Here is a 25928-nt window from a genome sequence, read left to right as displayed (position 1 = left end):
ATTTTTCATAACAAAGCATTTATATTCAATATTCCCTTGTTCCGATACATTTAAGCAATTTATGGATGAAAAACTAATTTTCTGAAAGAGGCTTTATATAGGGGCTAGGGGCAGATATATTTACATAATATTTTGTTGTGCTGAATTTCATCGCGATATTTGTGTTTATAAGTTAATTTGTGACATTCAAGTAATTTTCTGAAGGGGACTTTGTATGGGTGCTAGGGTCAAATGGGGCCCGATCTTTATGAAATTTGACATGGTCATCAATACTTCTATAAAACTTTGTTGTGCGTATCGATAAATGTATATTTAACATAATTATGAGCTCAGAAGCCCTTTTCGGGGGACGGATATAGCTTAAACGATTCTAAGCCGATTGGTATACTTTAAGGTTAGTCTAGGACGAATATTTTTGTATGTTACAAACATCAGCACAAATCCAATATAATAATTAATTTAAATTATATTTTATTTCTAAAATGAATAGACATCTGTTGCCAAACTGGCCGTTTTATTTCCTTTGCTAAAGATATTTGATAAATACTTAAGCAAAAAATAGTTTTTGGTTACAAAATTTGTTATAATATATCTTTCGGGTATTGGTTACGAAGACCTGAATCATATCATATAAGTAATTACACAGGACTATATAAAATATATATTTAACTGCTGAACCCGAATCAGATATCTGTTTTTTCTATCTCCAACCATTTACTGGGCTACCAACGCTCTGATGGCTAAAATTAATAAAGGTTAGATATATAGCTTTTATCCTGGAACCTTGGACGATTCTTAATACTAAAGACTTGATCACATTGAACATAGGTAATAAAGCTACCCTCGTCAATAGAATCAGAGAAGTATTATATACAACTATAGGTTCAGAGGAGCTTGTAAACGTAATTCAAGATTGGAGAGTTTCGAACCAGCACTCCTTTTCTGACCGTCGATACCTATTATTCAAAATAATACGACCAACACGAAGCCTATAAAGTTTCGGAACAAGTCTAAAACTTATTGGACACTGCTTGGTACCTTACTAAAAATGTTTATGTCAGGACACTTTTTAATGTTGAAATAAAGAGGGCATAGTAGAACAACCTGGTTGAATCCTTCGAGGACAGCTGCGCTCTGCGATATCGTAGATCTGCCCAACAGAATCCCTGGGTAACAGGGGAGATCCCGAACCTTGTTAAGAATCTTCGCAAAACTATTTAATCGGGCACGGCGTAAAAAGACCGCAGTATAAGAAAATTGTTCGAAAAGCCAAACGAGACTGCTGGAAACATTTCTGTAAACAGGTAAGAAGCGTGAATGACGGATCGAAGATAAAAAATCCTATCCAAAACTCATGTCCAAACGGAATCTATGGTCGATGACAAGGGCAGGAGGCTGGAACACATGGAGAAGGTATATCGAATAACATAGATAAACCGATATTAGAGGAAGGGGCATCTCTGATATGATTATAGGGGCAATCAAGAGCTTTTCTCTCTATAAAGCTGCAGTGCCGGATGGCATTTTCCCGACACTTTTTAGATGGACGCGGGACTGGTTTCCGTATCTCTGTCTAAGATATTCACTGCACGCTTGAAATTGACATCAAAATAGCAGTATGCAAGGGTAATATAACTTATTCCTATCGACCGATAAGTCTTACTTCCTGCCTGCTTAAAACCTTGGAAAGAAAAATCGATAGTATAGTTCAAAGAAAAGACCTAAAATTTAAGCAGCATACTTATGTCACGATCGATGGAAACCGCATTAAACAAAGTTGCCTATTATAGGTGAATCTTTCGATAGCAAACTATATACATACACTGGCAAACTGTATACACTTGACGTCGAAAGCGCTTTCAATAACTATATATTATACTATTCCTACTATTATCCAATCCCTAGACCAGTTTTTTGTTGACCGGCTGCTCCGTAACTGAATCAACTACATGCTAAGGAACAGATGGATAAGCTGCGAGATGTACGATAAAACTTTTAGGTATTTCGCGGTATACCACAGGGCGGTATTTTACTCTGGAATACCACGATTAATAGCCTTCTGAGGATCTTAATTTAGAAAGGACTTAGATCTGTATGCTACGCAAACGATGTCGTAATACTTTTAAAGAGAAAGAATCCAAATGACTAATGTAGAAGAACTGAGGAGACTCTCAATACGGCCTTGAGCAGAGCTCTAACGAGAGGCTTCAGTATTAACCCGTCGAGGACGAAAATATGTATTTTCACAAAAAAGACAAGAATTTCTACGTATACTGAGCCTTGCTTCCTAGTCAAGAAGATACCGGTGACAGACAAAGTAAAGTACTTAGGTGTAATTCTCGACCGGAAATTAAATTAGACACACCACATAGATGATGGGATCAACAAGGCACATCGGTGTTGGGTGTAATTCGACCAATTCTAGCTTATACTTAAATAATCTGGTGGACTGATTTGAAAAGAAGGTGTAATATCAAACTACTACGGGGAGTTCAGCGTACACGCTGCTTGGGTATAAGCGGTGCCATGTGTACTTCATCAGCTAATATTTAAGACATAAAATGTCTTCAAAATAAAAATCAATTGAATGCAATTTATATTGTTTTTCTTCTCGGTCTCTCTCAACCACTTATCAAAAAATCTAACATGAAGGATACTTTCAGTGATAAACTTCAAAAACACAATTTTAAATGGTGATCACAGCAATAAACCTCATAAAAACAAAATGGACCCGTTATTAATATACAAAAATGTTACGGTAATTACTTTCTACGATTAGTCGATAACTAGTCTTAGCACCCATACTAGAAAGCTTCTCGAAAACGACTTGACACATCATTACTTATTGCGTTTTCTTTAGTAAAATTTATTTAGAATAAACTATTTGTGTACAACGATATACTTTAATTTCATTAAATCTCACATACATTCATATCCCTAAAGAAAATATAAAAGGAAATGTTCTATAAATTTTATCATTGTAACAGATTTAAGATATTTTAATCGTGGGGGTTTCTTTTAAAATATGATAAAACTTATATCCACTAATATTTGATTAATTAAAACAAGTAAGACGTTATAGTCGGGCGAGGCCGACCATATAATGTACTACGCCTGTATAAGGAGTGAGATCGAAAAATTCTTAATACACGTTTTTCATTACATTTTTCAACCAAAGTATTATTTGATTTTTTTTTTGATCAAGTTACCTTTGAAAAACATGTCAGTTATTATGTGTAATGTCAATTATATTAATTTTTTTGTTAATCTGATTAAAATGAGTGACCAGAAAAAAGTGCGTACTGAAATTATTAAATATTTTCAACTAAACCCAACTTGGTCTTACAAAAAGTTGGTCAAGCATACAAAGGTCTGCCGTCAAACTGTTTCCAATGTTATTAAACAGTACCGGGAGAACTTGTCAGTTGATAGAAAACCTGGTTCAGGTAGAAGGAATGGTCCACATGATGTTTCTAAAGCCAAAAAATAGAACGCATTTTCAAAAGAGCTCCCAACACATCCGGTAGGAAAGCAGCTCGGTTAGCTCAGTGCTCGGACTATTTGGTACGAAAAGTTAATGCTAATGCAGGTTTAAAAACATACAAGGCTCAAAAAGTTCCTGACAGGAACGCTGATAAAAATTTAGAGGCCAAAAACAGAGCACGGAAATTGAAGTCAAGTTTTATAAAAAATATTCTTGCTGCATAATGGATGACGAAACGTATGTTCTGGCAGATTTTTCGCAACTTCCAGGTCAAAAGTTTTATGTTGCTGATGCTCGAGGGAATGTTGAAGAAAAGTTTAGGACCCAAAGCAGACAAAATTTCCCAGAAAGTTCTTGGTATGGCAAGCAATATGCAGTTGCGGCAAAAGAAGCCAATCATTTGTTACAACGGGCTCTATAAATACCGAAATTTACATCAAGGAATGTTTACAAAAAGGCTGCTTCCATTCATAAGACTTCATAATGTGTCCACTTATTTTTGGCCTGACTTGGCATCCTGTCACTATGGTAAACAAGCCCTTGAGTGGTACAAGAACAATAATGTGGTATTTGTACCAAGAGAGACAAATCCTCCAAACTGCCCGGAGCTAAGGCCAGTGGAGAGATATAGGGCTCTTGTTAAAAGAGAATTGAAGAGTACAAAAAAGGTGTCCAAAAGTGTGGTAGATTTTAAACGGAGATGGACTACATGTTCGAGCAATGTGACAGAAAGCACTATAAAAACGTTAATGGAAGGGTTTCCGAAAAGGGTTCAAAATTTCATCACTAGTGATTAAAACTATAAAAATATTTTTTTTTGGTAAATTGTAATAATAATTTGAATCAAATAAAAAAAAATAAAGCTGTAAGTTTAGTGGTTTCTTTTTTATAAACATATATGTATGTTAAGAATTTTTCGATCTCACTCCTTACGAATATAATGTGAAATAGTTTTCATAAGCATATAAGTTTAATTGGACCCTGCCTCAGATATACTTAAGCCATTTATTGTTGAATAAAACTAGGGTCAAATGAGGCTCTATAATTATAAAGTTCATCGTTATCATCAAGGCTAGTATAGAACTTGGTTTTGCAGCTTTTTGTCGAGATACGAGTATATTGAACATAGTTATGCACTTAAAACCCTATTCGGTCGGTTCAAGTTGTATGGGGGCTAGGTGAAATAATACACCGATGTCAACCATTTTTAATAGGCTTCGTCTACGGTACCATGGAAGATCATGTACCAAATTTCTTTGAATTATCTACAAAATTGCGACCTGTAGGTTTTGTGCGTTGCAAACATCAGCATAAACCCCAATATATATTTTACACACTAAAGTAGTGTAGGGTAGTTATACCCTGGCTGGTGGAGGGTATTAAAGATTCGGCTCTGCAGAATATAGCACCCTAACTTGTCAATTACACTAGTTCACAAATTAATATTTTTTATTTGTTCATGAAATGAAACATATATTTTTGGAAAGGGCTATGTCCGGTTGTTAATTAATAATTTTTATTTTTTTCCTTCACGTCAAAATTTTTATATAAGTGGTTTTTGTGAAGTATCCTTCCTCAGTAGTGATGGAAAAATATTTAATTTTTGGATGCTTGCATCTTTTTTGGGAACCTAACAATTAGGTTGTCATTCGAATAAAAATTCTTTGATTAATAGAGAAATTTTTTGTTTTTCTTCGAACGAATACAAAAATTCCAATTTAGAATAAAGAATAATTTGAGCAATTTTTGTCGAATAATCGAATAAAATTTTTATGTTACTTTTTATTCATATTTTATTGTAATATTGAACAAAGAATTACATTAATTTTTTGTAAAACGAATACCAAATCAAAAGATTTATTAATTATAAACATTTATATTTTGTAATTTTAAAAGTGGTATGCTTTCTGTTTTAGAAGTGTTTCTATGGATTTTGTAAATGCTTGCAATAAGTGAAACAGATAGTTCCTATAGTAAAGCATACAAGATACAACCGCTGATACAATTTGCAAGTTCTACAAACGGGTCGCAGCATAAAAATGCTTGTCGTAAAACATTATTCTATTTTACTCCTCATTTCGCAATTACATGTTACCACCTTTATTAAAAAAATTTGTTTTACAAAATAAAGTTGTACTAAGAGATTGTTTTTAAAATTGTAACATTTTTGTGCAATGTACGTAGCTTGATTGTAACAAAGGTGTTTAAAAGGTCGTATCGTGTATTGTAAAACTTGAAGCCTCAGCTTCCACTTTTAAATCTACTGAGAAATTTAAAATAAGTTGAGATTGAACTAAGTTACTTACTTATAAGTTTATTAATGTACGCAATACCCATATCTCTAGATTTTGGAGGTGTTTGGCAAGCTTTATTTATATTATATAAGAAAAACGTTTATTCGTTATTCGTTCGAATAATCGAATTTCTAAAATTTCGTCGACTACTCCAATAAAAAAATGTTGTTCGTTTTTATTCGAATAAATTTTAACACGAATAATTGGCAACTCTACTATCAAGATTATTGCAACGTAATTTTTAATATGTTTGTGACAGGAATCCATTGATACAGAGTTGTGAGAAAATTTATTTGTACATCCCTAAATATTTAAATTTGTCCTCCTGATTTACCCCTTTTTTAGCATTTTCTTTATTTATAAATAATTCAAAAATTTTACGTCCTAGATTTTTTAAATAGTTTTTCTGAACTTAGACGGCCAAAATTATGAAATCCACATACGTTTTATATCATGGGCAAAATCGTTGTAAACTAGTTGAAGAAGCTATACATTTTCAAAAACATATATATTTGCTACAATCGGATTCAAAAAATGACAATTTTAAATCTTGTTTTGTAAAATTATAAAATTCCATTTGCCATCCCTGGTTGAATATGTTTTTTTTTTTTTTGTAAAATTTGTATGAAAGTTAGCACTTTTTCTCTTCTATTAAAATTTTATGGTTTCAAAGTTATAGCAGACGTGGATCATGCTTTGCAATCAAAAAATAACATTGGTTCTTGACTGAGTTAGGATTTTTTGAATATGCAATGAATATGCAAATATGTATGTGACAGACTGAACCGAAAAAATTTATGTTTATATAATACAATTTTAAAGAATTAATTTAATATTTTTAAATAATAATACATACAGTTATGTTCTGTGAAATAGAGCCACCATGACGTTCAAAGTTTCTCTCCACTTAAAATCTCTCCTTCAAAGAATAGAGTTGGAAAAACTAACTGAAATGTTTCATTGATCTGTTATGAATATAAAATAATTATAATTATTTTTGCAATAATCTACGCGTCGCTATTCGTTATTTTAATGAAATTTTAAATTAAGCTATATAAAATAGTGTGATAAAAAATAGAGCCAGTTTGCAAAAATATAAAAATTTTAGACAATTTTTGAATTCAAATTGATCCAAATAGTAAGTTTAATGCTTTTTATTATTGTTTTAAAAGAATCTCAATAAATAATTATAATTTTTTACAAAAAGGGCGATACAGCAGAAAAACGATAAAAACACTCCATGATCTAGGAAAGGGCTATAGCAAACTTTTGAAAAAACAAGTAAGAAAATATAGTCGGGCTTGGCAGACTATACGATACCCTACACCCGTTATGAATATTAAATGTGGTTTATTTAAAAAAAATCGACTCAGAAAATGATTCTGAGTCGATCGGTATACTCTAAGGTACCAATATTTTAATGCGTTACAAACATCAGCACAAACGCATAATACCCTTCCCACTATAGTGGTGTAGGATATAATTAGGTTTTCCAAGAAAGTAATAGAAGATGCTATAAAATATAAGTTTAAGCTAAAAAATATCGAAAAAAAATCAAAAATTACATCTTTTTTTAAGCGAAAAATCAGACTAATGCAGAGGATGGCGCTTTTGTGTGCTCCGTGTAACCTTAAAAGGGAATATAACTTAGATGTTACCAGCTTAATAGTAAGATCTCTCATGCATAAAAATAATTTAAAGGATAAAATTAGTAGAAAAGTATTGGTACTTTAAAGATCCCAAGAAATAATAAATTTTTTCAAAAACATATGGGTTATTTTTTCTCGTTTGGAACATGGTCTCTATCTTACTACTGTGTCCTCATACTCCTCATGATTCCATATTTCTTCTTGATATTTTCTGGTTTAAACTTTATATTTTTACAATTTAAACTATTTTTTTGGACCTAAGAATTGTTTTTACAATTTGCCTATAGCCCTTACCTTGAACATGGCGTATTTTTATAAATATGCCATGTTTACTTCTGCTTCATTTGAAATCAAAATTATAGTTTTTAAATGAGTTTATATTAGGATTGTTAATATTCATAACAGATCAATACAAAATTTTAATTAATTTTTCCAACTTAATTCTTCATTGGAGTGATTTTAAGTAAAAATAAACTTCGAAAGAAGATGTGGCTTTATTTTTCGGAACATCACTGTATGTATATATCTTGATAACAATGGATATTTTATTTTTTATTATAATCGTTCCTGTTTTTAATATTAGCACTATGTGCAATTTTTCGATTTTTTTATTATTGCAATTTGTACTTCTAATGGTTGTTCTAATGGTTGTGCTTATGTGCACAAAAGCATTTATCGATATCTTTATTGGTTTAGGAGTTGGCAAAAAGTTCAATGTGTTTTTTATTGATTTAAATCATAAATCCACCATAATATTATTTTATTTATACTATTCCGTTAATGTTTTTATAGAAACTTCTTAGCAAAAGCGCTTGTGGTACTTATATGAAAAAACCAAGTAGACTATATTTACCATTCCGATTTTTATGAAATTTGTTAGGAGTAAATTAAGTCCACAAAATTAATTTCAAATTGAAATTGCAATTTAAAATTTTAAATAAACAGATGCTGTGATAATAAGTCGGAATTCTGAGATTAACCAAAATATATTTATTAGTATAAATCTAAATGATATTCTTAAGTAACACAGCTAAGGAAAATGAAAACCAAATAATTCGAATTCAAATGATGACTCGTGAAAATATTCATTACCAAAATATTGGAAATTGTATTCCCTACAAAAGTTGTAATAACATTTAAAATCGTACGACGAACAATAATCGCGATACATGCTAAAAACGAGGTTTTATTTTATCTTATTAAATTAAAAATTTTAGCCACTTCACAGGTAAATATCCCTGAAGTTATGGATGCAATGCTAGCATATGCTACACGGTATTATAACTGGTTCATATTTCGTAAAAATCTTCAAATCTGTGCGCGTAAAAAATTGAGTAATTTTTCAAAATACGTATTAAATATAATAGTAGTGTAAGACCGAACGTTCGGATACGTGTTCCGAGTTCGGTAAAAGGTGAGGTTCGTTCAATGTTCGGTGTTCAGCGAAATTTTGAATGAACGTCGAACTTTATATAAATATTTTTACATCATCAAAAAGTTTTAAAAATGCTGAAAATTTGTTTACAGAAGTTATCATACATCCTGGCTGTACAATAAATTTACGATATAAATAGGTACAAAACGTCCTTTAAACTGTTCGTTTTTTTCGGCTGATTTGAAAAACAATTAACCAAAAAGTGATTAAAAAGTTAAGAAAAGCGAAACATTTAATTTGAATTATCTAGTTTCGACTATAAATCTTTGATCTCAATTGTAACATTGAAATTTTCTAGGTCCTTATTCTTAAACGATCTAGACATGTCTGTCAGTCAGTATGTCAGTCTCTTAACAGAACGATGGGACCTAAAATATTGTTGCAGATTAATTGGTATTCAAAATTGGTTTACATTTTGAGATGGCCTCCATATAAGGTGCGCTTTAGAAAATGACTAACTTTCATAACAGGCTTAAAAATACTAGTATTTTTATGAAATTATTCTTAAATTTTTTTATGAAACAAAATTTCATATAAATCGGCAAATTGAAATTTGCTAATTGTGTTAAGTATTGTAAGTATATTATCTTTATATTATATATATTTTTTCATTTTTTAGGAACTGTAATTATACTGGTTCGATAAAATTTATTTTGATTTCGATACATATTTACAACGAAATGTTGATCACCTTGTATCATAATATGATATATACAAGAATATCATGATGAAATATTTTGACGGTATTTAATCATATGATATTTTAAAATTGTTAAAATAACGATAATATGTTTAGACTACAACCATAATTTGAACTACAACTATGTTTTTTCTCTGCGTGCTCTTACAGAGAATTAAATCATTGTCAATGAATCGTTTAAAAACCAAAAATAAAGTTATTAAGATATATGCATTTCACAAAAATAGTTTATTATTAGAAATTCAGAATTGGTTTATAATTGACCCAATTGCTAATTAAAGACGTTTTTCAAAAAATCTTCTGGATGTTCATATTTTAGTTTTAAATTTTTTACTTTTTAATCATAAATGCGTTTTTCATTTTAGAAAAAAGTTCGTGTTCACCGAACTTTGAAAACCGAACAAAGTTTGGGTTCGGCCGAACTTTCAAATTTACCGAAGTTCGGGTTCGGTACCGAACGAAATTTTGAGTTCGGTCGGACTCTATATATTTATAAACGAATCCGCGAAGAGATATATTTTTCTAAAGTATCGCCATATGTCAAAATAACAGCTAAATTAAAGTATTTTTTGTTATTCTGACAACTTTGTTAAAATCCGCATAGTACTAATAAATAAAACAGGGACGATATGTATATTGTGGATATAACTATTGACAAGTTGGCATAGCATGGACGAATAGACCATTAAAAATGTGAGAAACTACGTCATTATTTCGTCGCAATTGTTAAAAAGTTCACGCACCGAAAGTCTACCAGGCTGTTTTTTAAAATTAGTTTTTTGAAGGCTCCATAAATATCAGGAATCCAAATCTTAACTAACTGAATTAGATATGCCATTAAGAATTTAGCTGTTTAAAACCAGTAAAATAGGTCTATAAGTATCGGAGATATCGTCAAAACAAATATTATCAACAAATTATAGTTTATGGAATTTTTGATTAAGAGATGTCAAAGAGTATATTTGCGAAAAAGTAAAAAGTGCAAAGATATAGGCAGTCAAGAGTCACGATATGACAAAAGTAGATGAGAAACCCTTTTTTTTTTTTTGATGTATCACTGTGAAATTATTTACACAAAACCAAAATTAATATTTTCTTGGTATTTTTTATGTCCAGCTTTTTTTTTATTTTGTCCAACTTTTAAAAAACCCAATGTCCAGCTTTTTGCGAATTGAAATCTGGCAACCCTATATTTGCACTTTTTAGTATATACACATGCATATGTACAGTAAAATATCATAACATAGCAAACATATTTTAGATTTAATGTTACAAAAAAATTGATTAAATTTTTTAATAGTACATCAACATACTTTGTGTGAACATTGTCTGACATCTTAGGCGTTTCTACCTAAAACTCAAAAATAAAAGCGTGTATATAACCCACAACGAAAGACCAAAAATACAAAATTTTCCAAATATTTGTGCTTCATATTCACATGAATAATTTTTATGCAAATATTTTCGAGGTAAGCCAATAACTAATTATTTAATGTTATCTTCTGCTTCCATTTATAAATTCAAATGAGTAGATAATATAAAATCCGTTAAAATTAAAATCTATATAAAGTTTGGAAATAAATTTTATACACATTAACGAACTTTTTTCAATGCGTTTACGCAAAATCTTACTTTTTCTTCTTTGTCAGCTACCGATTAATATTTAGTGTTAACAATTTTAATAAGCGGTTTAGGTGTTCTTCGTCGAATTATTTTCTAACACAAGAACTTTTTATACTATTTGAATGCAAAAACGTAATTTTTTACGAACGGCTTATCGATTTTCGTACAGGCATCATTGTCAGCTATCGATTGATGTTTAATGTTACCAATTTTATTTAGCGGCTTGGATGTGCTTCATCGATTTTTGTTGTGAAAGTAACCCCGCGTATTCAGTCCACGAAGGGTATTGATTTTTTTTAATGCAAACCAATTTTTTCCATATAAAGATTAATAAATGTTAAAATTCAGAATATTTTTGGTATATTGAAGTTACGCTGTTAGAGTGTTCCGCGAAAAAGTCCCTTTTTCTTAACTTTCACGTTTGTTTTTTCAATATTTAATCTTCTCCGACAGTGATACCTTCTAGAGCAAATTTTGGAGATATACATCAAACGACGCGTAATTACAATGTCTACTTTTTGGCATTAATAAATTTTGCATAACCAAAGAGCCACAAATATTCTATCCAAATTTTGTAAACTTGTATAAATTTGGTTTCAAAAATTTTCCACCACTTAATTCTTTAGTTATACTTGGCACAAGAAGTATAGCAAAATTTACTCTCTCAGTTTTAAGACGTCTTTATAATATACAAAGGTTGTAAAAACACTTGTTGGTTCCAAGCTGCTTTTTGAGAAATTTCAACTTAAGTTGTTTATTTCTTCAACATGGAATTACTTTGGACCACAAAATTTTATGGACGTATTCTTCCAAGTCTTGTGAATGAAAATTCGTCTTCACTTAGTTTGCAAGATATTAAACGAAAGAAATGCAAGTTTATTTCTTAAAATATAAAATTAAAACAGAGTTTCACATGTACAGATCTGAAGTTGTAATTGATTTGTTAGGTACATACCAAAGTAAATTAATGAAGTAGCATCACTTGAAAAGCTGTTTCAAAGTGTCCTTAAATCTTAATATTTTCAACTTAAAAGTAATTTTTTATATTTATGTTTTGTTCACTTTGTTGTTAAAGGAAATTTTCTTAAATTTTATTTTGACACATTCTTGTATTATTTCAAAAACAAAATACATGTGTTTGTTGTAGATGTTGTTGTACAACAAGAGATGTTGCTACTTTATTATTAATTTACTTTGGGTACATACATGAAAGTATTCATAGGACGGATAAATTATCACTGCAATACATAAATGTATTAAACTATTAATTTACTAAATATGACAAAAACAATTTCTTTTGAAAAGGAACTCTGTTCACTACAAGCAATTGAAAATCTTGATCTCAGTACAATATGTAAAAATAATATCTATATAATTAATAGGCAAAGCGGTTTCTTGTGACCCCTTTTACTCTTACAGTGTACATCAGATTTTGGCCAAAACTACATCGTTTTAAAGGTATTTCTTCGTAGATATGCACAATCTATATATTATCAGATCCGTAGAAACAAAAGCACGTATGCTTAATAAAAAAACAAACAAAGCAAGAAACAAAATATGAAAAATAAACAAGGCAGTATTCCAGTGATGCCAAATATATAATTTCATATCATTTTACATTTGCATACATATTTTTATAATCTGAGTTTTTTATTTAATTTCGATTAGGGAGGCGGAGATCCCTTTATGTACTCTAGTTATATATAAATAGTTAACTTTTATTGGTTTAAATCATAGCTGTAAAATAATGATTAATAATCGTAACCATTATTAATTAGATTATTTTTATTAAATAGGTGAAATTAATGATTAATTAACGATTATTTCCAATTTCATTAATTAATTGTTGATTACGATTAAAAATAATCTAAAAAAATAATCAGGGATTAATTGGAATTAATTAAAATAATCAAAAAAATCAAAATTAATCAAAAAACAATTCATTATTTTTTTAAGGATTAATTTTGATTAATTTTGATTACATTCAACATATATAGTATAATTTCCTCCCAAAAAAAGCTCTAAGAAAAATTATTATTTTCAATAAAAAAGTCATATAATCGAATAGTGAGTAACTTGACAAACAGTTTTCCATTACACGTAATGTAAAAAGAGAAAAAAATAATTATTTGATTAATTCTGATTATTTTTGAAAAATAATTTAATTGATTATTAATCGTAATTGAAATTTTACAGCTATGGTTTAAATTATGATTTTTTTACTTATTTTCTGAAATTGTAAATCTTTTTTTATAAATGTACATAAAATATTTTTAACACTTCCTACCTTTTGTTTAACAATCTTCTGTCTGTTTTTATAATATTTAAAATTTTGTATCTAAAATTTTTAAAAATGTTTTATACAATAAAAAATCAAAACACATTCAATTCTGTTATTAAAAATTAAATTTTTTAAAACCAGTTCACCGAGACATAAAAACCGGATAACCCTGTTAACCGAATTCGATGTTTTAAAAAATCCGGTTCACGTAAAACCGAAATATGCAATGAAAACCGGTTTCTCGGTTTTAAATAATTTGTAATGAATAGGTTGATTACATTAATTACAATTTAATTCCAAGTTTTTCTTAAGGCCCAAATAGACTACACAAGCGGCTTGACAAACATACTTTTTTCATTTCAACACACACTATACAAACATTGCCAGTACAAATACCGATTTTTTCACGTTTTTGTGGACTTGCAAAGATACTGATGTAAATTTTTCTTCGAAATTATACAAATTATAAATTTTGTAAAAAACTGGTTATTTATGAATATAAACAATACAAATAAATGGTTTGGCAAAAATGCAACATGTTTGTGTAAAAATCCAAATTTTTAAATTTTTGTACAAGCAAACGGTAAGCATATGTACAAACACGAAACACCCTCATACACCACACAATAGGCTTGCACAAACGTAAAATACTAGTATGTTTGTCAAGCTGCTTGTGTAGTCTATTTGGCCCTTTTAAAGCGAAATGAAAATTAAGAAGTCGATTATTGCAACATTTCGATAACTGCAACAACCCGATTTCTTTTCGGTAGCGCAAATAGTGCCTGTACATGTTAAAAACATTCTTGTTTTTGAAATTTCAAATAAAAATTAATTTAAAAAATTAATTGTGTTGATAAATTTGCGAATTAGTATGGCAATTGTTTTTATATAATTTCTTTCTATGAAGCTTCATTTAGACCCTTACCTCCGTACGGCGCAGGATACATGGGATATCCTAGACCAACATGAGTATGGTGATGTGTGTGTACGTGTCTTTGAGGTGGAGGACTTCGAGAATCTGATGTACTAGCACTGCTGACGTTGCTACCACTTCCATTTCCACTTCCGCAATTAGGGCCTGAAGAAGAGTTAACTCCTGTTTGTGTTTTTTGGGGGTCATTAAGAGGGGTTCCAGTTATATTCGGTCCATTTCCGTGTGATTTTTGTCCTGTTACATCTTGTTTGTTAGAAATTCCAATAGTTTGTGACGCTAAATTGTGCGGTAGTTGTGTGACATTAGTAGACTGATTTTGTACAGAGTGGTGACCAATAACATTTGAACTTATATTTGAATGTTGAGAAGTACCAATATTCGGACTAGAGCCGCTTATTTTAATTGTACCAGACACATTACCCGAATTGGAATTATTCGGTGATTTTAAAGCTCTTTCGCTAAGTTCGTGAATTTTGTGAGTCGTGTAGTACTGACTTGCCGCATGATGAAGTGCGTCTAGCGCCTTTGTTCCGGTATTTCTTGAAAGATCTTCTGGAGCATGATATCGAGGAATTGGTAAGTGATATGGTGGTGTATTGTATGGAGACGATGCTGGCATCAGAACATTTCTGTACATAGGATGACTTGGATCAAATCCGAAAGGAGTTGAAGTTATATAAGATGGATGTAAAAAATATTGCGATGTTGGTGGGGGAGGAGGGCCTTGAGTTTCCATTGTTGGTTTTTGACCTTCTTGTTTTATAACTTTTAACTCTTCTTCCTGTTTATGCTTTGGTGATTCTTTAGAAGTATTTACAGAATTTGCAGATTTACATACATTAACAGATGTATTTGACTTAATTTTTATCTGTTGTGGATTCTGTGCTGTATTATGCTGTTGTTGTGAAGATGTTGTATCATCTTTACTTTGTGGATTTACAGATTGAGAAGGAAGATTTTGTACCTGCTGATTAACAGCACTTTGGGAAGAACTGTTTTGGCGACGTTGCTGATCGGAAAATATGTAGTATCTGCAAATAAAATATAAATATTTTTATTAAATTTTTACTCATTAGAATTATTGTGCTATTTTGATTTATAGTTTTACAGTATTTAAATCTATTATGTTATAGAAAAAATAGTTGTAATTTTGTTTAATTATTCAGAGATTTTTTCTATGTTTTTTTAAGAACTTTATTACCAAAAATATATTAGATTTTTTTAATAGTTTTTATAGCAAAATCTAAAATAAAATAACATACCATAAAAATCTATTAACATAACTAAAATTTGTTTCTCCGATATTATATTTTTCATATTTACTTTAAAATATGCGAATTTTAGTATATTATAAAGGACTATCCATATTGATGGTCCTACTTTTTATGCCCGAAATAATTACTATAAATATGTTAAATGTTGATGACTGTATCTCCCACAAATTTCCAGATTCATTCTATCACTGATGATCCACACCTTTTTGCAAGAAATATTTATATACTTATTAGTTTAAAGTCTTAAAATACAACCTAAATGCAGATCTCACCACCAAGTTAAATATTTTTTGATTTGAATAGGCTATTTATTAAAAAAAGTACCTGGTGGTACTTCTAATTAGAAATAATATAGAACATTATACCCTAGAAAAATTCTCCAAAAATTATTTGCAGGCAACTTCCATTCGATTAGAATGCGGAGTTGTTGGTTTAACCATAAGCTCAGTATATTGCCCTCCAAGATTTTCCGTGACCAAGGAAAAGTTTGAAGAGTATTTTAATACCCTAGGAGATCGTTTCTTGGCATGCGGCGACTACAACGCTGAGCACACATACTGGGGTTCCAAAATAATGAATCCCAAAGGCAGACAGCTTTACAAAACTCTAGTTGATCGGAAAAACGACTTGGATTTTTTATCCCCTAGCCAGCCAACTTATTGACCTTCTGATCCTAGAAAGATTCCAGTTCTAAAAGATTTTGCCATCTCAAGAAATTTAAATAGATATTCTGTTACGGTAGAAATATCATACGAATTATCTTCTGATCATTCTCCCGTGATAATAAAATATTACGGTCAATATTTTATTATCACGGGAGATAATAAAATGCAGAAATTTATATAATTCTCCTCGAAAAGAAGAGATATAGAAGATATTGACAGCTTAGCAGATCTCCTGCTGCTAAGCTGAGGATATCCACTGTAAGCAAAAAACTAAAAAGAACCCTTCATGCGGAAGAGGATCGCTAAAATATAAACCATATTAAAATTTTAACTAATACTAAGCCCAAAAATTTCCTCCACAAATAATTTTGTATTACCCGTTCAACCAGAAACAGACTCTGAACTAATTAACATTAGTTTAGAAGATGTTCAGGAAACCATAAAACATAATCATAACCTAAGGAAATCTAACTTCCATGATTGGAAACCTACCAGGCGTGGCAATTGTTGTGCTCACGGCAATATTTTATGCGATCTTGTCTCTAGGAGCTTATCCGAGCGAAAGGGAAATCTCCCAAATAATTTTGGTACCGAAGCCAGAAAAGGATTGAAAATAAACATAAGAAAAAGAGCTCACCGTCTTCTAATACACAGTCGAAGCCAAGCAATACTGTCAAAACCGGCCCTGATAAGAACATTAAAACACCTAATACGATGCCCAGCATCATCAGCAAGTACTGGTATTTTTAAGGAATCAATTCCTAAAAGTGAGGAGAAAATCACTCACTTGCCAGAAGACAGAACAAAAGTGCTGTCAAAAATAAGAAAAGTGTCGATTAAAACCGCTACTCTTCCCATGCCTGATTAGGACTCCGCAGTGCCATCAATGGTACCTGCATCAATAGCCACTTCAGGTTACCCGGAGGAGTCAAATCCAACGAGTGGGGAGGTGATCGCCAACTCGCTGGAAGACAATTTAAATGGATGACCATGATTGAGATTATCTAAATAAACGCTCTGATGACTAAAATTAAAACAGGTAAAACACATATATCTTTAATCCACGAAACTTGAACGATTCGGAACAAGGTTTCTGGATTAAATCATGTAAATTTTAAACTTTTCTACGCTGATACAGGGCATTGACCGATAACATATATCTCATGTCACAAGAACTTATGTTTTCTCCTCTAAACGGGATTATCCACATCGGATGCAACGGTGCTGAAGAAAATTCGTGGCAACATATACATTGTATCTGTTTACCTGTCTTTCGATTCTCCGACGTCGGAGCTGATGAAACTGGTCGAAGAGGCACAAAGGAAAAATAAGAAAATTGTAATAGGTTGTGATGCCAACTCCCACCATGTAGTTTGGATAGTACAAACACCAATCGTAAAGGATAAGCCCTCATGGACATCCTTAATATTAAAGACTAGAGCCCGACCGAACTCAAAATTTCGTTCGGTACCGAACCCGAACTTCTGTAAAGTTTAAAGTTCGGCCGAACTCGAACTATGTTCGGTGAACACGAACTTTTTTCTTAAATGATGAACGCATTTATGATTAATAAAAAGTAATAAATTTATAACATTTAAAACCAAAATATGAACATCCGGAAGATTTTTTGAAAAGGGTATTTAATTAGCAATTGGGTCAATTATCCGAATCCTAGAGAGTGATAAATTTCTTATAACAAACTATTTTTGTGAAATGCATATATCTTAATATCTTTATTTTTGGTTTTTAAACGATTCATTGACAATGATATAATTCTCTGCAATAGCACTCAGAGAAAAAACATGGTTGTGGTTAAAATTTTATATTATGATTAAATACCGTCAAAATATTTCATTATGATATGAAATCAAAATAAATTTTATCGAATCAGTAAAATTACAGTTTCTAAAAAAATAAAAAATGTATATAATATAAAGATACAATACAATACTTAACATAATTCGCAAATTTCAATTTGCTTATTTATATGAAATTTTGGTTCATAAAAAATTTAAGTATATTTTCATAAAAATACTAGTATTTTTAAGTCTGTTATGAACGTTAGTAATTTTCTAAAGCGAACCTTTTTGGAGGCCATGTCAAAATGTAAACCAATTTTGTCCATTTTGAATACCAATCAATCTGCAACAATAGTTTAGATCCTATCGTTCTTTAAAGAGACTGACTTATTGACAGACATATCTAGATCGTTTGAAAATAAGGACCTAGAAAATTTCAATGTTACAAATGAGATCAAAGATTTATAGCCGAAACTAGATAATTCAAATTTAAAGTTTCACCTTTCCTAGCTTTTTAATCACTTTCTGGCTAACTGTTTTTCAAATCAGGTGAAAAAACGAACAGTTAAAAAGGAGTTTTGTACCTATGTATATCGGAAATTTATTGTACAGCCAGGATGTATTATAAGTTCTGTAAACAAATTTTCAACATTTTTAGAACTTTTTGATGATGTTCGGTGTTCGGTCAAAATTTCGCCAAACACCAAACATTGGCTGAACCTTACTTTTTACCGAACTCTGAACCCGTACCCCAACGTTCGGTCGGACACTACTAAAGACTTGATCACATCGAACTAAGGAAAAAAAGCTACCTTCATTAATAGAATCAGAGAAAGAGTATTAGATATAAATATATGTTCAGAAGAGGTTATAAACGAAGTTCATGATTGGAGAGTTTCGGACGAGCACTCCTTTTCTGACCATCGGTACATAAGATTTAAAATAATACGGCCGCCACCAAAGCCGATAAAGTTTCGCAATAAGTCTAAAACTAATTGGACAATGTTCGATTCTTTACTAAAGAACCGTTTATGTCAGGACACTTTTCAATATCGAAATAAAGAGGACATATACGCCAAAGTAGAAATGCTCACAAGTTCCTTGGTTGAATTGTTCGAGGACAGCTACCCTCTGCGAGAGCAGAGATCTGTCCATGAGAAACCTTAGGTAACAAGGGAGATCCGAAACTGTTGGAAACTTTTCTGTGAACAGGTAGACGTGTAAATGGCGTATCGAAGATAAAAAATTCCTATCCAAAACTCATGTCCAATCGGAATCTATGGTCGATGACACGGGCAGGAGGCAGGAGGCTGGAGGATTTGGAGGAGACAATGAAACTCATAATGGACTCCCATTTCCCACCCGGTATATGGAATATACATAGATGAACCGATATTAAATTTTAATAACATCTGATGTGGTTGAAGTGGCAATCAGGTGCTTCGCTCCCTATAAAGCTGCATGGCCGGATGGCATTTCGAGGCCTTCTTACAGATGGAGGCGGGACTGGTTTCCGTACATCTGTCTCAGATATTTACTGCATGCTTGAAATTCATATATACCCCCATAAAATAGCAGGATGCAAGGGTAATATTTATACCTAAGCCAGGGAAAACTAGTTATGCGACACCTAATTCTTATCGACCGATAAGTCTTACGTCATTCCTACTTGAAACCATGGAACGGATAGTCGATAATATGGTTAAAAGCAGCATACTCGACAAAGATCTAAAATTTTAGCAGCATGTTTATGTAAAGGCGCCTTCAATAACGTGCACACTGATATTCTTATGCAATCCCTATTCCAGTTTTATGTTGACCGGGTGCTCCGTAACTGGATCAACAATATGCTAAAGAATAGATGGATAAGCTGCGAAATGTACGATATAACTATCAGGAAAAATTAATAACCTATCGTAATACTTTTAAGGGGAAAGAATCCAAATTACGGCCTTAAGCTGGGCTCAACCGAGAGGCCTCAATGTTAACCCAGTAAAAACGGAAATCTGTCTTTTCACAAGAAAGACAAAATTTTCTACGTATACCAAACCTTGCTTCCTGGGCAAGAAGATACCAGTGACAAAGTTAAGCACTTAGGTGTAATCCTCGACCGAAAATTAAAATGGTGACACCATATAGAGTCATTCCAAAATTTATCGAACAAAAAAGGCAGTTTTAAAATTTTAACATCTTCGATTTTTCTTAAACTCGGTACATATATTCTGCTCTTAAATACGGTTTGTACGACTTATAAATTGGATCCATAACTTATACGGTTCATATATTATGGGCTCCTAAAGTTGGGCATCTCGCGTATTTTTGTGGAAAATTAGTAATGTTGACGACTTAATTACTTTCGAACCCGTTATCCAATTATAACAAATGATGTCTCTTTCGACAGGACTCCGATTACTCATTATTGAAATTTCATAAAATATTTTTTAGGTCCTGACTCAAGGACCATTAACCGAAAAATGTCTTTTATCCTTCAATATCCTGAAAAATAGTATTTTGTTTTTCTTAATTTTTTTTACAAAAAATAGGCAATAGAACTATTATTACGGTGTAAAAATTGGTATCTTAATGGGATCAGAAGTTATGGACGTTTTTATTTAGCTACATTTAAAAATTGCTTAGGAAATGTATGCTTTTTATACATTTTTAGTCCACTCAAATAAAGGTTTTAATGCCGAATAATGTAAAAATTACTACAGACTATCAACTTGATGTTAGAAATATTATGGATAATTTTATCTGAAATTATGTTTTAATTAGAATATTAGAGGTCAAAGGTCAAAATAATAAATTTTTTAGAAATATCTCCTTTCTTATGTATATTACGGGTTTAGAAGTCATAACAAAATTTGTAGAGAATCAAATTTATGACATTTTAATTACAGATAATTTTGTTGTATCATCACCAGTTTTTGAGTTATTGTCAAAATTTGTTAATTTTGTGTTTTTGTGATAATTTTTTCTTTGGCTATTAGTAATTAACACATATAATTACTTTATTACACTTTTTGTGTCGGAGTTTTTCTCTGGTCCATAGTGCAATTTTATCTAATGTAAATTTTTAAATGTAATTGGAGGCTGTAAAAATTAATCGAAATTAATAAAACTTGGTAGATATAATCTAACTAAAATAAATTAAAATAAAATTTAGATTACAAAAGTATAAAAGCACCAACAATTTTATGAAATAAAAAGTACAAATTATCTCTTATAGATTGTCAGACTGTGTAGTTTTACTTCCGTATTCTTTAGTTCTATATTATAGAAATTTTAAAAAATAAATATCTTACAGATTTTTAGAATTTAGTCTATTTAATTTTATGTTTTTAAGTTCAATAATTTGTCTAAAAGGGAACAATTGAAGAACGAAAAGTATCCAAATGCTCTCTTTTATATGTTATAATTCAATAAGAATGATGGGTATTAAAGTTTATGTTTTTATATTATATTATCGAAAATTGAAAAAAGTACTAATTGAACAACCAAGCCAACCATAAACTTTAACACCCATCATTCTTATTGAATTATAACATATAAAAGAGAGCATTTGGATATTTTTCGTTCATCAATGGTTCCCTTTGACCTCTAATATTTCTTCTAATTAAGACATAATTTCAGATAAAATTATCCATAATATTTCTAACATCAAGTTGATAGTCTGTAGTAATTTTTACATTATTCGGCATTAAAACCATTATTTGAGTGGACTAAAAATGAAACCGGTATTTCGGTTAACCTTAAATTGACCTATTATCCATTCCTAAAATACCGGTTTGTCGGTTAACCGAGAACAACAAAAGGTTAAATCGATTAACCAAAATGTACGGAAATCTTTTAAATGTACTTATATACACTGAAACAAATCCATGCCTAATATATACGAAAAATGTCGTACATTGTACGAATCGCTCGTTGTTTCGCACCACGAAATTCTTTCGTAATATATACGAAATTGTTCGAAATATTTTAGTATTATGCAAAATATTCTTGAAAAAATTAATTGACATAAATTGGAAAAAGGGAATTTTGAATAAATATGGTAAAATTTACGCAATATTAATTTATTCAATCATTTTAGTTCATTTTAAAATGAACTCATTTAATAAAATAAAAATATTATTAAATGAGTTCATTTAAAAATAAAAATATTACGAAAGGTTTTCGTACTTTCGTAAAAATAGAAAAGGCTTTTATAAAATAATATTTCGTATTATACACGAAATTTTTGTAAATATTACGAAAATAGAAGTTACGAATTTTTTTTCGTAAAGTTGAGCATGGATTATTTTCAGTATATTTTAGTAAAGTTATGTATAGTAATATATCATATGAAACCAAAGTTATACAGTTCTGAAGTTGATTCGTTAACTACATGAAAGTATTCATATGAGAGATAAATTGTCCTATACATGTATAAATTGACCTATACATATATTATACCAGATATGAGAAAAATAAAAAAATATTTCTTTGAAAAATTTTGATATCAGTACAATATGAAAAAAATATTGTATGCAATCTTTTCGAAATGGGTTCAAAAAATTCGACCTTATAGCGGGAAAAATAATATAAATTTTTCTTAAAGTATTTCCTGTCCGTAAAACGATCTTTAGTTTTAAATAAACTCGAAATAATCTAAAAAGCAATCCCCAAACGTTTTTTTTTTTTTTTTTTTTTTGCCGCGATTGAAGACTGTAAGTTAAAAGACGTTTTCTGTACAATTATTATTTTTTTCAGTTAAAATAAAAAAAGAAAACAAAACAAAATGTAAAGCAAATAATATTTTCAATTATGATTTACAAAAATTTTAATTATTTATAAAACGCAAACGTTTAGTTTTTAGATTTTTTTAAATTATTTTTACAATTTCTAAAACAAAGCGGCGACCAACTATTTTGTTTAATGCAGTCAAGCAACTAAATGGAATATTTGTTTTTTTTCACTTGTTGAGTTTTTTGTTTATTGTGAAAAAACCCAGTTTTTATTTTTTATTTTCAAACAACTTTACACAAGATTAAAAAAAAACAAATCTTAAAAATGTCCATTAGTAGTGACAGTGAAGCAGTGTTTTAATTTTCAAAAATTATATACAGTTTGAAAAATAGACAAAATTACCTTTCCATTGATATATAACATGCCTACCTAATGTTTTTTAAGTGACAAACACCGAACACCGATCAGCGAACTTTTTATTTAATTTATTTTAAATCACCAAAAAATAGAACTATGATTAATGTGATTACAAATTCGAAAAATACAACTATATGTACTGTCAACAACAATACTAAAAATACAACCATGTCAAAAAATACGTACATATGTATTAAACATTTTCTTGAAAGCGGCAATAGGTGTATACAAAATTTTATGAAAATTGTGAATTTATTAAAAAACATTTCTATTACATGGCTGGTAAATATATAATAATACTAATAGCGGTAATCCAATATTAACCAAAATTTTTATCTTCTATATAGTTAATTATGGCTACAAAACCAAATTGGATTTTTTTAAAAGTGACGCAAAAGCTCAATGCAATAAGTGTGGCAAAAAACTTTCAATGGGGAGTTCATTAGCTTGTAAACAAACAACTGGAAACATAAAAGCCATTTGGAGAAACAACACCCTTCTGAATATAAAAAATATGAAACCTTATTGGGCCAACCAAAGGAAACAGTAACAATTAAAACAGCGGTTTCGAATCAACCAACATTAAAAAACTTCGTCGAGAAAACACATACAGAAATGTGGCCAGATGATTCCATGGTGTCAAAAAAATAGACAAATCTATAATGGATTTAATATTGGTAGACATGCTGCCATACAATATTGTGGAAGGTACTGCTTTTAAACGATTAAATTTTGGTAATCCAGAAGCAATTTGTAAATATAAAAAGAAGTCTGAAAAAATTTTTCGGACTTCTTTAATGCCGGAAACTTACGAACAAATTAAACAGAAGGTGTACGATGAAATGCAAAAGGCGGATTGGGTTACTTTTACAACAGATATTTGGACAAACCAATCAAAAAGCTGCTCTTTACTTAGCTTTACTGCTCATTTTATTCTTGGCTCAAAAAGATTGAAATATATTTTAGGTGCATCAGTTTTAGAAGAGGATCATACAGGTAAGTTATCCTCTAGTCAAAGAATTTCATTCCGATTGAAGTAAAATTGAAATCATACCTGACCATTTTTTCAAAACTTTTTATAATAATTGTTCTTTTTACAGGGTCGTATATATGCGAAAAATTGGAAGCTGTAATTGAAGAATTTAAACTTGAAAATAAAATTCATATGGGTATTTCAGATAATGCAAAAAATGTGAAATGTGCCATGAAAATTGCAGATTTTCCATCGTTTGGTTGTATGGCGCATACAATTCATCCTATTGTACAAGAAAGCTTAGCGCCTTATCAAGAAATAAAAACTAAATGTATATCAATAGTTGGCCATTTTAAAAGATCAGAGCAAGCATACGGAAAATTAAAAAAATACAAGAAAAATGTTCCTTGCCATTGCATCAACTTGTACAGGATGTTGATACAAGGTGGAACAGTACCTACTTAATGATGTGCAGATTAATAGAACAAAAGGATGCTTTGTGCTTATATGCTATTAAAACTAAAAAATAGAAATTCTTACAGCTAAAGAGTGGAAAATTATAAGTGAAATAGTAAATTTACTGCAAAGCTTTTATGAAGCTACACTCTCGGGAGATTGGAAATATCTATCAGCAGCCAACGAGCGTTTCTAGTGAACAACTATTTAGTGCTGCTTTATACAGATAGACGAAGTAACCTTAAAGGCATTAATGCAGAAAAGTTACTATTTTGACATTATAATATAAAAACAATGAATTTCGAGTTCTAAAGTACAAACTACATATATTTAATCTGGGTTTTAGAGTTCATTTTAAGTGAACTATAAAACCCGATCTTTATATATATATTTTTTTTTCAAAAAAAAAAAAGAAGCACAAAGCATTTCTTTTCTAACTAAAAAGTACAAATTTCTTTATTTTTTAATACTACTTTTTAAAAGTACATATGTATATTTTTATTAGATGTTATGAATTCGTTATTTTTTGTTTTATCAATAAATTCCAAAAATGTATTTCTGTTTTAATATTTTATAACAAAATGTTCGGGTTCGACGAACTTTGAAAACCGAACTATGTACGAGTTCGGCCGAACTTTAAAATTTGTCGAAGTTCGGGTTCGGTACCGAACGAAATTTTGAGTTCGGACGGACTCTACAAATTAATTAGGGAAAACTCAACATCTTTTATAAAATTTACCATAAGGTTAACTCTTAAATTTGTTACATATATTGATGGAAATAATTAAAAAAATAATAAAATTAAAAAATTCGCGGAATACTTTTTTTAAAAAAAATTAAAAAATGTTTTTTAAAATCGGGAATATTTGGACCCGCTATTATCAAAAAACTAAAGTAAGGACGGTAAAATTTTTAAAATTTAAATGCGAATATCTCCTAAACTATAAGAGATAATTTACTGCTTTTTTATAGTGCTCGATGAGGAGATTCTATATACGAAATTTTTTTTTAAATCGGAACTCAAATGGGCCCCATCCGGGCCCCATGTAAACTTCACAATAATATTAAAAGTTGCAATATTAGCAAATTTGTTGTTATTTTTAGACGAAAAAATCCCAAAGCTCTAATTGAAAACTCTTAGCTGTTTATAAAAAATGTAAACAAATTAATCTTTTGTTGAAAAGTGAATTTTAAAGTGAAAATGTCTAAGAAAAAG

General features: G+C 30.2%; 2 protein-coding genes across 4 annotated transcripts in view; one reads left to right on the top strand and one right to left on the bottom strand.

Moving 5' to 3' along the window:
• The window catches only part of LOC111679324 (probable serine/threonine-protein kinase DDB_G0282963), a 342621-nt gene that overhangs the window by 32494 nt on the left and 284199 nt on the right, over positions 1 to 25928 (bottom strand). For all 3 annotated transcript variants that reach the window (XM_046953880.1, XM_046953879.1, XM_046953878.1), the window contains exon 10: positions 14392 to 15431. In XM_046953880.1, the coding sequence (XP_046809836.1) occupies positions 14392 to 15431 (1040 nt within the window). The remainder of the gene's footprint in view (positions 1 to 14391; positions 15432 to 25928) is intronic.
• Positions 24080 to 24851, top strand: LOC124420566 (E3 SUMO-protein ligase ZBED1-like). Its single transcript, XM_046953888.1, has 2 exons — positions 24080 to 24279; positions 24384 to 24851. The coding sequence occupies exons 1-2, from the start codon at positions 24081 to 24083 to the stop codon at positions 24719 to 24721; spliced, it is 537 nt and encodes a 178-aa protein (XP_046809844.1). The 5' UTR covers position 24080; the 3' UTR covers positions 24722 to 24851.

Source organism: Lucilia cuprina, chromosome 6, assembly GCF_022045245.1.
Source record: "Lucilia cuprina isolate Lc7/37 chromosome 6, ASM2204524v1, whole genome shotgun sequence".
NCBI lineage: Eukaryota > Metazoa > Arthropoda > Insecta > Diptera > Calliphoridae > Lucilia > Lucilia cuprina.
The sequence above is the reverse complement of the archived record's forward strand: the minus strand, read 5'-3'. Positions and strand labels throughout refer to the sequence as shown.

Excerpts from the sequence above, each read along its gene's own strand:
- LOC124420566 (XM_046953888.1), top strand. The coding sequence starts at position 24,081 with ATGCCGGAAACTTACGAACAAATTAAACAGAAGGTGTACGATGAAATG. Across the intron at positions 24,280-24,383 it reads TTTAGAAGAGGATCATACAG|GGTCGTATATATGCGAAAAA; the intron begins GTAAGTTATCCT and ends TTCTTTTTACAG.